The sequence below is a fragment of the Alexandromys fortis genome, unplaced genomic scaffold, assembly GCF_014885135.2.
Source record: "Alexandromys fortis isolate MF-2015 unplaced genomic scaffold, M_Fortis_MF-2015_v1.1 scaffold_149, whole genome shotgun sequence".
Taxonomy (NCBI): Eukaryota; Metazoa; Chordata; class Mammalia; order Rodentia; family Cricetidae; genus Alexandromys; species Alexandromys fortis.
Genome location: NW_026068025.1, coordinates 362,000 through 375,185, shown reverse-complemented (window position 1 = coordinate 375,185; position 13,186 = coordinate 362,000). Strand labels below are relative to the sequence as shown.

General features: G+C 51.5%; 1 protein-coding gene across 1 annotated transcript; it reads left to right on the top strand.

Moving 5' to 3' along the window:
* The first annotated feature begins 1,992 nt into the window (after positions 1-1,992).
* Iba57 (iron-sulfur cluster assembly factor IBA57) lies at positions 1,993-12,381 on the top strand. Its single transcript, XM_050163752.1, has 3 exons — positions 1,993-2,900; positions 8,678-9,018; positions 9,206-12,381. Exons 1-3 carry the CDS (start codon positions 2,560-2,562, stop codon positions 9,598-9,600), a joined length of 1,077 nt encoding a protein of 358 aa, XP_050019709.1. The 5' UTR covers positions 1,993-2,559; the 3' UTR covers positions 9,601-12,381.
* Positions 12,382-13,186: the final 805 nt, after the last annotated feature.

Here is a 13,186-nt window from a genome sequence, read left to right as displayed (position 1 = left end):
TACATCTCCTTTTCACCCCATCTTTGCTTAGTGTTCCCAGAGACCTTGAAGGAAAGGCAGGGCGGCTACCACGTGGTTTAGTTTCTGCCAAGCTGAGACCTTCCCCCCCTCCCCTCGATATCTAGGCCACCTTCAGAATCCCACCATAGGGTTTTAAAATATCCAACAGAATGGTAAGTTGCCATGTATGGCAGACAGAGAATCAAGGCCCATATAAAAAAAGTACTGTTGTCAGTATCTTTTTTAAAGCAAGAGTTTCACGGAGACTGTGGAGTAACAAAAGCTGTTTCCCTGAAGAGTCTTGGCGTCCTGCCTCTTTGCTCATAATCCACAGCACTAGGACCCAAGGGCCCTCTGAACTCAGTCCCGAGCTGTTGACACACCGAACCTAGATAGGGGCCCAACACTAAGCATATCCCCCCCCCCCCCGTCCCTTCTCTTTATCTCTGGGTTCCAAAAGGCTCTGTTCTCCAAGCAGCTGTAGGATTTCCAGCTTACCTGCTGACTTTCTATATCTATCAGCGTTTCTATCGCCGCTGTGCCAAAACACCAGGACCAAAATGCAAGTTGGGGAAGAAAGGGTTTATTTGGCTTACACTCTGCATTGTAGCCCATCACCGAAGGAAGTCAGGACAGGAGCTCAACCAAGTGGGAGGCTGGAGGCAGGAGCTGATGCAGAGGCCATGGAGGGGTGCTGCTTACTGGCTGGCACATAGCCTGCTCAGCCTGCTTTCTATAGAACCCAGGACCACCAGCCCTGGGATGGCACCACCCACAATGGGGTGGCCCTCCTCCATCAATCATTAGTTGAGAAAATGCCTCACAGCGGGATCTTATGGAGGCATTTTCTTGAGGCTCCCTCTTCTCAGATGCCTTTAGATTGTGTCAAGTTGACGTAAAACTACCCAGCACACCTACTCCATTGTTTCTCTCTCAACGGCTCATAACATTGCTCTCAAGTTTCCTTCCAAGGCCATTTCTAAAATCTTTTGTTAACAAGACTACCAACCTGCAATAGGGAACTCCAGAACCGAGAACAGGGTCTCTTAGAGACATCCGTACAGTCTTTTTCTCAGCCGCGTCACTCCCAGCATTCAGAAAGCAGACACCTCCCCAGTGCCCGCTGACAGCCGGATGTACGGGAAGCATGGGCAGTCATGTCATCAAACACAGTGTTTAAAACTGGGTGGGGATTCTAACGCACGGTGCGTGGAAGAAGGCACAAGAGGACGGGCACTGAATCTTCAAACCCACGAGGACAGAAGGTAAACGGTGGTGGGTGCCGGGGCCTGGATGTGTGTTTTGGGGGGAGTCAGTGCGGAGATGAGAAAGTTCTGGAGTGGGATGGTGTTGAGGGCTGTGAAGCAGTATGAAGAATGTGCTCAAAGTGGCCTTGCTGGCCAGCTTTCATCAGCTTGACACAAACCTAGACGTGTCTGGGAGAGGGAATCTTTTGAGAAATGCCGCCATAAGATTGGCCAGTAGGCAAGTCTCTGGAGTTATTGTCTTGATTAAAGACAGATGTGAGAGGGCCCAGTTTACTGTGGATATGTGCTCCCGACTTGTATCAGAAAGCAGGCTGAACAAGTCCCATAAAGAAGAAAGCCAGTAAGTGGCTTCCCCTATGGCTTCTGCTTCGGTTTTTGCCCCTGAGCTCTTACAGCAATGGATGTGACCGGAGAGTTTTCAGATGAAATAAACCCTTTCCTCCCCAAGTTGTTTTTGGTCATGTTTATTATAGAAATAAAAAGACAGTGGCAAGCCGGGCGGTGGTGGCGCAGAGGCAGGCGGATCTCTGGGAGTTCGAGGCCAGCCTGGTCTACAAGAGCTAGTTCTGGGACAGGCACCAAAGCTACAGAGAAATCCTGTCTTAAACAAACAAACAAACAAAAAACAACAAAAAAGACAGTGGCAAATGTCTTTTTATTGCTATAATAAAAGATGGTAATTTTTTTGTTTTCCAAGACAGGGTTTTTCTGTGTAGTTTGGAGCCTATCCTAGACCAGGCTGGCCTCGATCTCAACAGAGATCTACCTATCTGCCTCCCAAGCGCTGGGATTAAAGGTGTGTGCCAACATTGCCCAGCAAAGACGGTAACTGTCTATATTCAACCACAACAAACAAAAAAATGCCCTAGTAATTTTTTTTTCCTTCTGGACAGTACCGGGAAAGGACACCAATGTTTTTTGCCTGCTAGAAATTGCTCTACCACGAACTATCTATCTCCAGCCCTCTTCTTGCTCTTTATTAGAGGTAGGATTTTAATTGCCCAAGCAGGTTTTGAACCGGCATCTTCCTGCCTCTGCCTCCAGAGAGGCTGGCTGGGATTGCATACCAGGCCCAGCATAAAATGGCAAATTTCACGTTTATGTATTTGACCACAACCACAAGCGACTTGAACAGGAGCCAACTGGGGGAAAGGGCGTCGGGCGGCTCTAGCCTAATCTGGGCTTGCGCACCCATTCACCGGCCGAGGCCCCGCCCACTTCCCCCCCACGCACGCGCGCTACCCGCCGCCGCCAGGGGCCGCTGTGGCGCCCGCCCTCACTCGCGCCCAAGATGGCAGCCGTGGCGCTGCTCCGGGGCGCGGCTGCGGGGCGCGGCAGCTCGGCCTGGCACTGGCGGCCGAGCTGGATCCCAAGGCGCTGCTTGGCCCGCCGCTCCGGTCTTCTCGGCGACAACCCCGAGGACGGAGTGGCCTGGACCTGCTTCCGGCTAGATGAGCGCGCCTTAATGCGCGTGCGTGGCCCGGACGCTGCACCCTTCCTGTTGGGTCTATTGACCAATGAGCTGCCGCTTTCGGGTCCTCCAACCGGCGCCGCTCAGCCCTCCGCGCGTGCGGCGTACGCTCACTTCCTGAATGTGCAGGGACGTACGCTGTATGACGTCATCTTGTATGGGTGAGCGTGGGCCGCGGGGCGGGGCAGCAGGAGCGGGAGCGTGCTGGGAGAGCTGGCTTGAGCTGGGCGCTCCAAGGGAGGATGTCCAGGATAAGATTTCCAGGGGATGGGGACACCACTGAGAAGAGGCCCAATTAGATGTCTCTGAAAAAGACTTCCCAATGACGATGATCTAGACTTAGGGAAGGGGTCACCTAGAGGCGAATGTTCTGTGCAGGGCGTCCAGGTTGGGCCAGTTACTGGCCCGGAGCCTTGTGTCTCTGCTCCCAACCAGCCAAGTCAGAAGCTGCTGTCCAGTGGCTTCTGGAGTTACGCATTTTCAAGATGAGACTTCACTGGTTGTCACTCCTTCCTAACTGCATGCAAAGAGAGACTTCAGTGACCCTTGGGGCTTTATTCAGAGAGCCACTCTGCCCAGCCACTCTCTCCACAGTGACAGATTCTACCTTGCTTCTGGTTTCCCTTTGTAGGGCCAGCTGCTTGCCTGTGCGGGCTCATCACCCACGCAGACCTGAGGGACTGTAAATAGCGTTTGCTGGCCAGTCCGGGCAGGGCCTGTGTGTGTAGCATTGAGTTCTCAGTTGCTCACCTTTCCAGGACCGAAGCCCTGAAATCTGAGCACCATCTAGCAGGCCTGTGTGTCACAGTCAGAGCTGAAGACCCACCCTCTCTGGCCTGTCTAAGCTGCCTGATTGTGTTTCTAAGATGGGTTCTCAGAGTGAAAATATGTGGAGACCCCTCATGTCTGGAGGGTCTTTCCTGAACCCTTGAGGGTGGCCATTCCAGGATGAAAGTGGTCACGGAGAATTGGCAGCCATGACATCATTCTCCAGTAGCTGTCAGCATTCTGTGGGAGACCTAGAGCATCCATCTCCTGGTGCTGAAAGGCCACCATGATGGACCTTTTTTGTGTGTAATACATCACTTAGTGGACTCTCTGAATCTAAAACGGAGTCAGCAAATGACAGCCGTTGGACCAGACCCAGTATGATGCTTTGGTGTATAGCTTTCCCTGAGAATCCTGGCACACCCATTTCCTCCCCTCAGTCTGCCACAGTGTCTTCCAGGCAGTGTTAGGGCTGTGGTGGCTCAGGCCCTCAAACTTAAACCAGTCACTAAGCAGTCACTCCCCTTTGTAGAAAACACGCATGGGCCGTACTCTGGAGGCTTGGATCTTACTACATGTCCAGGATGTTTTGTCTCTGTGTGTTACAATAGGCTGCTGGGTGACCTGGGTCAGGAAGGAGAAGCTATTCAAGCGCTAGTTTTTGGTGGCTTTCATTTCTCACGGTGGTTGGCCATGTAGTGGCAGTTCCTATGGAGGCGGGAGCACGTGGGTGCCCTCTAGTGTTGAAGACCACGAGCATCTGCAGCCTTGGTCCTACAATGTGTGGGATCTTGTGGATCCCGGATAGGGATTCCTCTACTCTCGGCAGCAATCAGTGTTTCAGCTCTTGTATGGATCCAGGATTCCTTAGCTGTTAACACCAGCCATTGTCACAGCTCTTCTGACCAGGGTCTTAGACCCTTGGCTCTAAAGGCTTGATTATCAGCTCTTTGCAACTTCAGTGACCCGGGCCTACAGTTTCCCTTCTCTGGCTCTCTGCAACCTTTTCTCCTTTTCCAATCTCAGCGCGCCACCCCCTTGCCGCCTCTCTGCTTCTGCTGTCCTTCTTCCTTCCCTGGCTGTTGTTGAACTCCCAGCTGTTGCTTCAGCTGGTAGCCAGCTGGCAGTCTTACCTTCTCTGCAACTTGTCAACTGCTCAACTGCGGCCGCCTCTGTTGTTCTGCTGCCTCTGTTGACCTCTGCTGTCGCTGCTGCTCCTTCCTCTGTTACCAGCCCAGCCTACACTACTGAAAGTCAGAAGGAAAAGAGAGAGAAGCCTTTTATCAGGCCTGCTACTCTCCCATTAGGGGTGAAGTTCAGGATAGACTTGCCTCCACAGCCCGTTTCTATAGCCCCAGAGGGGTGTTGGGAGCAGTCACAGCCTTGCTTATTGGCACCTGATTCACAATGACTGGGATTGTGTGTTGGACAGTCATAACCCCGTGTCTTTAGCAATAGTTAACAGCAGTCCCTCTTTAGGTCCCTCTGGCCTAGGTTAGAAGTGGTTGCAATGTCATCTAGAGTTCATTGAGACTTGTGATAGCAAAAAGTCTGATAAAAACTGTTTTAAACAACCCTGGGGGAAGTTGTGCTGTTAGCAGGGGTTGCTGGCGTAAGGTAGCCAGGTTCCCTATTTGATAGTCCCTTTGCTCAGGGAAGCAACAGAGAGTCCCACAGCTGCCGATTAGTAAATTGCCCATACTAACATTTTTACTTATTCATAGAAAATAAGAGTTGCATGCAAGGAGAAGTTTAACTTACTTGGTAGGACCTAGAAGTGCCTAGGAAACAACTCTTTAGGCATGTCTGTGAGGGAGGTTCTAGATTTGAGTAACTGAGGTGAGAAGGCCTACCCCCGGTAATGTTATCTTGGGTCCCATTGCCTTCCTTAACGTTGCTGTCCCCTTTTGTCTTTCCGTGGTTCCTCTCCCTCAGTAAATCAGCAGTCCTGTGAAGGACTTTGGTTTGATTTCTTTGGTCTCTTTCTTCTATTCATGTTTTCCTACCTGACAGAGTTATACCACCAGTTCTTATTAGTGAGCTGTTCTTTCCATCTTTCTGCCAGAGGGGACTTGCCCCACCAGGGCACCAGTGCCAGAGGGGACTTGCCCCACCAGGGCACCAGTGCCAGAGGGGACTTGTCCCCACCAGGGCAACAGTGCCAGAGGGGACTTGCCCCACCAGGACACCAGTGCCAGAGGGGACTTGTCCCCACCAGGGCCACAGTGCCAGAGGGGACTTGTCCCCACCAGGGCCACAGTGCCAGAGGGGACTTGTCCCCACCAGGGCCACAGTGCCAGAGGGGACTTGTCCCCACCAGGGCCACAGTGCCAAAGAGGACTTGCCCCCCCCCCCAGGGCACCAGTGAAATAGGGGATTTGCGCTCACCAGGGCACCTCGTTTTTTGCAGTCTTAGTACTCGGGCTGTGACTTTCTGTTCTGTATGCTGAGGACACTGCCCTCTTTTTTTTTCCTCCTTTTTTTTTAATTAAAAGATTTATTTATGTGTCTGATACTTTTGTCTACATGTTTGCCTGTGCACCTTGTGCATGCCTGTGGATGGTTGTGAGCCACCATGTGGTACCGGGAATGGAACTGGGTCCTCTGCAGGATCAAGTGCTTTTAACTGCTGAGCTGTCCCTCCAGCCCCTGGTCTCATGTATGAGTCTTCGCTCTGTTCACATGCCAGGGAGTATCTGGAAGGGGCTACAGGAGGGGTGGATTGGGTGGGAATCCAGGTTGTCCAGTGTTTTGTGAATCACCCTCTTTGACTGAGGTAGTTGAAGGCGCTAGCTCTCCTCAGCAGTGAGAAGAGCTGTTTGCCTGGCTATGGCCATTCTCTACCTTTTCTGCAGTTTTTCTTCTTTTCTGTCTTTGTCGCTCTGTATCTCTTTGTGTCTTTTCCCTCTGTGTCTCTATTGATGTCTCTGTCTTTTCATCTCTATTTCTTAAATGAAATATTTAAAGTTCATTTAAATATTTATTTGTATGTGTATGTACCTGCTTCTCTGTGTGTACACCATGTATGCACAGTGCCTGTGGAAACCAGAAGAAGGTATCAGACACTCTGTAACTGGAATCACAGACAGCTGTGAGCTGCTGAATGTGGGTGCTGGGAGCCAAACCTAGGACCTCTGTACGAGCAGCAAATGCTCTTAACTGCTGAACCATATCTCCAGCTTCTAGGACCTCTGTACGAGCAGCAAATGCTCTTAACTGCTGAACCATATCTCCAGCTTCTAGTTTATTATTAATTGTGTGTATGTAATGTTGTCTGTGTGGTCATGTGTACATGCCATTGACTTATATGGAGACCAGAGGACAACTTTGTAGAGTTATCTCCGTTCACCTTTATGTGGGTTCTGGGAATCCAATTCAGATCATACATCAAACTTTCCCAGCAAACACCCTTATCCATTGAGCCATCTCACCAGCTCTGATATCAGAAATTAAAAGCATTTTTTTAATGTCTCTGTGTGGGTACATTGAAAGCCAGAGAGACACTGTGGTGTCCTATCAATTCTACATTGTTAATTTTTTAAAACGTTTATTCTTTATTTATTTTGTGCCATGTACACATGCCATGGTGAGTATTCAGAGGTCAGAGGACATCTTTTTGGGAGTTTGGGAGTTCTTTCTACTACGCTGTTCCCAGGGGTCAAACTCTGGCTGTCAGTCTTGGCAAGTATCTTTACTGAACATCTATCTCATCAGCCTTGCTGGTACCCTTTCTATCAGTAAGTTTAGTCTGTCTTCACCATGGAGCCAGAGAGGCAGTGAGGTCATGTCCTGTGTTGGACTGTGGACAGGAGCCTGGCTGTGAGCTTCCTTGTGCAGTCTCAGTCTCTGTCTGGGCAGTGTGTCTCCTTAGTGTGTCTGCTTTACCCTGGTATGTGTGTGGTACCCCAAACATGCAGGGACTTGAGTCTGTCTCCTCTCTCCAACTCCTGCAGAGCACCAGGCCTCTGGTGCATCTGCCTGTGCTCAGGTCAGCTTGGGTCTCTGTGGTCTCAGGCTACAGCTGGTTCCAGACACCCTATGATTGGCACCGAGGAACAGGAAGGCCCAAGGAGGAGGCTGAGGCAGGTGCCTGGGCACCCAGTCACCTTCTCAGGAACTGTTTCCCACATGGTGACTGCACACTCTTGGTCTGACAGTCCATTTGTGGCCCTTGGGTAGTCTTGGCACCTCCTGGTGTATTCAGTACATCCTCTGTAGGATGTCTGGGGATCCAGGTCTTCACCTCCTTCTTGTCCTTTAACCGCACAGCTTCTAAGAACCCAGAGCTCTGCCACTTACCCTCCCCTATCCAGTGGGGTGAGATTCTCCACCACAGATCCTCTGCATCGGCCACTGTGGGGTCTCAGCTACTCAGGGTAGTCCTCATTTACCTCTGTCACAGCTGTCATACATGGCAGCTGGGGGCTGCCTGCCTTGCTGAGCAGCCATAGTGCTCTGTGATTCTCAGCTGTGGTGTGTAGTTCTGCTTCCACTTGAGTTGTGTGGGTCCGTGCCTGTATGGATCTGAGCACATGCTCTGTGCATAGGTCCCATCAGTACTTTTATAAGCTCAGCCATGTGTGGACAGACATAGTTGTCTTCCATTGGTTTCCTCAGTACATTTAATTGCCTGTATGATCATTTCGTCTGGAGGTGTCATGTGGCTGAGGGCAAGGCTTTGTGTACCCGTCTGTCTGTCTGTTTATCTCTGTCTTTTTCATTTTTGTTTTTTGAGACAGGGTTTCTCTGTGTAGCCTTGGCTACCTTGGAACTCTCTCTTTAGACCAGGCTAGTCTCAGACTCACAGAGATCCACCTGCCTTGCCTTCCAAGTGCTGGTATTAAAGTCGTGTGCCACTACCCAGCTTGCCCGTGTTTCGTGATAAGACTGAGGTTTGTCTGCTCCTGATGTGGCGGAGCAGGCCTGTCCCTGCAAGGCCATGGCTTTGTACACTGACCATCTCTATTTGCCTGTCTGCCTGTGTGGAGGCAACTCTTGAGGTAGTCTCATGTCATTGTGGGTATAGCTCAAGGGACACAGACTACACACTGGAAGGGCAGCCCCCTGCAGCCCAGGATACTCTCCTTTGTGTTTTGGTCTTCCCAAGCTTGGTAAGCTGGCAGTGGGCAGGAGCTCTGGCCACCACTAAGCCCATGTCTATCTCCTACAGACTCCCTGAGAGCACTGAGGAGGCACCAGGCTTTCTCCTGGAGTGTGACAGCTCTGTGCTGGGCACCCTGCAGAAGCACCTGTCCATGTATAAGATCCGGCGGAAGGTCACTGTGGAGCCACGGCCAGAGCTCCACGTGTGGGCTGTGCTACCCTGTGCCTCCCACATCCCTGAGGCTGTACCACTAGAAGAGAAGGTGGAAGCCACCACCATCCTCACCTGTGACCCCCGGACTGTACGAATGGGGTGGCGGCTTCTCACTCAGGATGATGGCCCCACCCTGGTGCCCAGGGCCCAGCTTGGGGACCTCCAAGATTATCACATGCACCGGTACCAGCAAGGTATGAGTAGGGTGATATGCCAGGCTGGTGTTGGGAAGGGGTGGGTAGATGTAGAGGAGCCCAGTGGACCCCAGAAGGGCAGAGATGTTGGGTGGCGTTGGCCTTCAGGGCTGGACTTCACATACTGCAAGCCTGCACTTGTTGTTGGACATGCTATGCTCATTCTCTTTGTTTTTGAACCCCACAGGCATCCCTGAGGGGGTCTGTGACCTGCCCCCAGGGGTGGCCCTACCCCTGGAGTCCAACCTGGTCTTCATGAATGGTGTGAGCTTCACCAAGGGCTGCTACGTTGGGCAGGAGCTGACGGCCCGCACCCACCACACGGGCGTCATCCGCAAGCGCCTCTTCCCTGTGAGGCTTGAAGGCCCCCTGCCTGCCAATGGTGTCACTCCTGGCACCTTAGTGACAGTGACTGCAACAGGACAGGCAGCGGGCAAGTTCAGGGCTGGCCAGGGACATGTGGGACTGGCTTTGCTACGGTCAGAGACGATCAAGGGTCCTCTCCACATCAAGACCTCTGAGAGCCAACAGGTGGCCGTAACTGCCTTGGTGCCGGACTGGTGGCCCACAGCTGCCAAGTAGTGGATGCCCTGGCGCTTCACTGGCCTTACAGTTACCAGGTGCCTCTGAGCCTCTGCCCAAGGTCTTCAGTTCTGTATGCTGAGCCCTGCTGGGTGTGAGTTCCTTTTGCTGTGGTGGCTTCGTGGAAACACATCCACTGGGAAAGTCCCATGTGTTCCTGGCTATGGATTGGCTGATGCTTCTTGCAGAGGGTCCTACTCTTGTGGGCTGCCCTCTCCCAGGAAGTCTGTGGCTGAGATCAGAGTAGCCATCCTGATTCTGGGAGAGGGCTCAGGTCCCTTTTTGAACCAGATTCTGAATGAGATTTGATACCGGCTATGGCCCAAGGCAGGGTGAGGCCTATGTCCAGCCCAGGTCACTAACCATGTTTACCCTTGGAAGAAGGTACTCTATGTGCCAGCAAAGTTGCTGGGTCAGGAATGCAGGCTTTCTGTTCTCTTGAGACACATCTCAGGGTAGCAATTGTTTGAGTTGTGTGCAGGGTGGGGAGGTTGGGTTCCTTGGACTGGGACATGTGTTCTGTGAGCCACAGAAACTGTGTGTCCACTGTCCCAAGCGTTCCTCTCTCTTCTCAAAGTGAGCTGCTGTCTTTTCACACTCCCCAGGAAGCTCAGGAGGAGTGGAGCCCAGGGCTCAGGTCCCCCTGGGAGGAGCTTCTGCGTGGCTAGCCTTTTTGCTAGTTTGGGATGTCACTGTGTGCATTTAGTAGAGAGTGACTTGCTGGCAGGGTGCACACCTCCCTCTGAATCACTTTTGCTAAGCTTTGTAATGTGAACTGGGGGTCTCACCACAAGGCCTAACTAGTAAAGTGTGGTCTACAAAAAGCCCCTTTGGAACTCTTGCTTCATTTCATGAAGGTCTGGTAGAACAGACCCATGGGACAGCTGCCCCTGGAGATCAGTGAGCACACCAGATAAAGGCATCCCATGATTGTAGCTCTCTAGCCTGGTTGGTCTTACACTTGAGATCCTCCTGCCTCAGCTCCGTTAAGTGCTAGCTAGATTGACAGGCATGCACCACTGAGTTCCACAAGATACACCCATGTCTCTCTCTTTGGAAAAATGTATTTTGTTCTTATGTCTGTATGTATATGTCTGTGTATGCATACAGATGTATGTCTGGGTGTCTATGACAAAAGAGGATGTCAGATACCCTGGTTCTGAGCTGCTGGACATGCATGATGGGAACTGAACTTGGATCCCCTGCAAGTGTTCTTAACTGCTGAGCCATCTCTTCAGACCCAATATATTTATTTCAGCAGAGTTCTATGGGCCATACTGGGCTGGCAGGAAGTGGGGAGGCACAGGGAGTGGGTGCACAGGCTTCAGGATTAGAGTGGATAACTCTGAACTGTTTTCTTCAGTGCCCTCAAGGTGAGACCATGGAGAGCTGGGGTGAGGGTAGTCTGGGTAGTTATTCTAGAGCCAGAGGCAGCAGGGACTCCTAAGAACTGTGACTTTGGAGACTATCTAGGCTGGGGTTCTAGGCTCACTCTGTTCTGAAGTGCAGTTTGCAGCAGCTTAGATGGAGGCATAGGGGTTGGTGTTCCCTGAGTAGACTGGTGAGTTGGGGGTGGCCTCCCACTTAGGCAGGATGTGATGGGGCACCCTGAATGGCCTCACTTCCCATGGTACTAAATGGGTGGTCAGTGCTGGGGACAGACACAGGGACCAGGCAGAGACAACTTAAAGGATGAGTTACTTTGGCTCACAGTCTCAGGGTTGCAGTTCATAGTGGAGTTAGTGGTAGTGGGAGTGTGGCTGAGTCCCTCACATGGTAGGGCATCTGGTCGCAGACAGGGCATCCAGAGGCAGGTACACCCTTCAGAACAGGACAGACCTCACACTCCACAGCTTCTACAGCCTCCCAAGCAGCGCCACCAGCTGAGGACCACCTTGAGGCCAGATATGAGCCTGTGGAGGACATTTTACATTCAAACCGTGACACTTGGGGTACATACCTAATCTGTGCAGGTCCCAGAGTGACTGAAAGGCCCTACCTGTCTTGCTCAGATGGGTCGGCCGGCCTGGTCTATGACTGCCTTTGTCTCTGGCTGCCTCTCCACTCAGGAGCAACACTGCAGTTGTGTTGGATGTTGAGGTAAAACATGGAAGCCTGTGACTACAGGGCTCCTGTGGACTCCACCTAGCAGCTTTTTAAATTGACATGAGGACCTCTCTGGATTCCAGGCAGCATCCTTTGGGGTTGCAGTCATGGGCCTGGCTTTTGCTCTCTCAAACCTGATGGGGAAGTGCCACCCAGGGGTTGGTGCCTCTGGGCCTTGTCCCTCACACATTCCAGCTTTCAGGGGGCCAGAAGGTTTTAAGGCAGCCCCTTTAGGTAAGGAAAGGGCAAATCCCCAAAGAGGCAGGATGCTGCTTTGGGCCAAGCACTGTCTCCTGAGTGCAGTTGCCTGCTGCCAGCTGTTGGGCTCTTACGATCTGTCTCAGAAGATCAGCTGCTCTGTGCTGGGCTGATCTGCAGGGACCTCAGGGCCACTCCTAGTGGTCCTGGCATGCATTTGGTCTTCACATTCTCACCAGGATCTGCCAACCCCAGTGTAGATCCCTGAAAACTCTTTTACTGCCTTTCCGTGTGTTCTGTAAAAAATACAAAGCTGTGAAAAATAAAGTGATTTGGGGCAAAAAAAGGTGTAGCTCTTATTTTTAATTTGTTTTTTTTTTTTTAATTTGTTTGTTTGTTTGCTTTTTCGAGACAAGGTCTTACTGTGTAGCCCTGGCTGTCCTGGAACTCACTCTGTAAACCAGGCTGGCTTTCAACTCACAGAGATTCCTGAATGCTGGGAATAAAGGCATGTACCACGAAGCCTGGCTTGTTTTTGTTATTTTAAGACCTCCTCCAAACCAGGCTTTGGGGAATGCATTCCTAGTTTATAGGGTCCCAGAACTTCTGACACCACATTCAACTAGCTGTCTGTTCTGCTCTCTGCTAAGCAGAGGTCAGGAGTGGCTTTGGGAAAAGCCCCTGGGACCTGTGAGGCCAGAAGGCAGGACAGAGCAGGGGTAAATTTACCTGCATCAGGGTCGCCCAGGGTAAGGGTACAGGTGATGTAAATGACTTTACTGGGCACCTGGCTCCCAGCCAGCAAGTCTTCCCGGCCAGGGATGTTTCAGATGCCTGAGCCTCAGAGGATACTGGAAAAATACCACACATGCTTAATAGAATCCTATGAGAGAGAGCCAGACAAGTCCACAGTTTTTAGGATAGAGTCGCCAGGCACATTGTGTAAGATAAACGTGTGGAAGATATTATAGGTAAAGGATTTACGTTTGAGTAAGAACAGGGAGGGACTAGCGATTAGCAGAGAAGGAGGTGGGAGGGAGGCTGGAGGCGGTTAACAGGTACAAGGTCACAGCAGCTGAGACAAAGACATTCTCTTCTCCTACCCAGAAGGGCGACCAGACAATGACAGTGCTCATATCCTTCAAAATAGCTGGAAGAGCGTTGTGAATGTTCTCATCACAGAGAAATAGTAACTGTGTGTGAGGGTGAAACCCAGCCATCCTGGAGCTGATCATCTCGAGGCAAATATGCTCACCAGCCATCATACTGGGGCCCCAGAGAC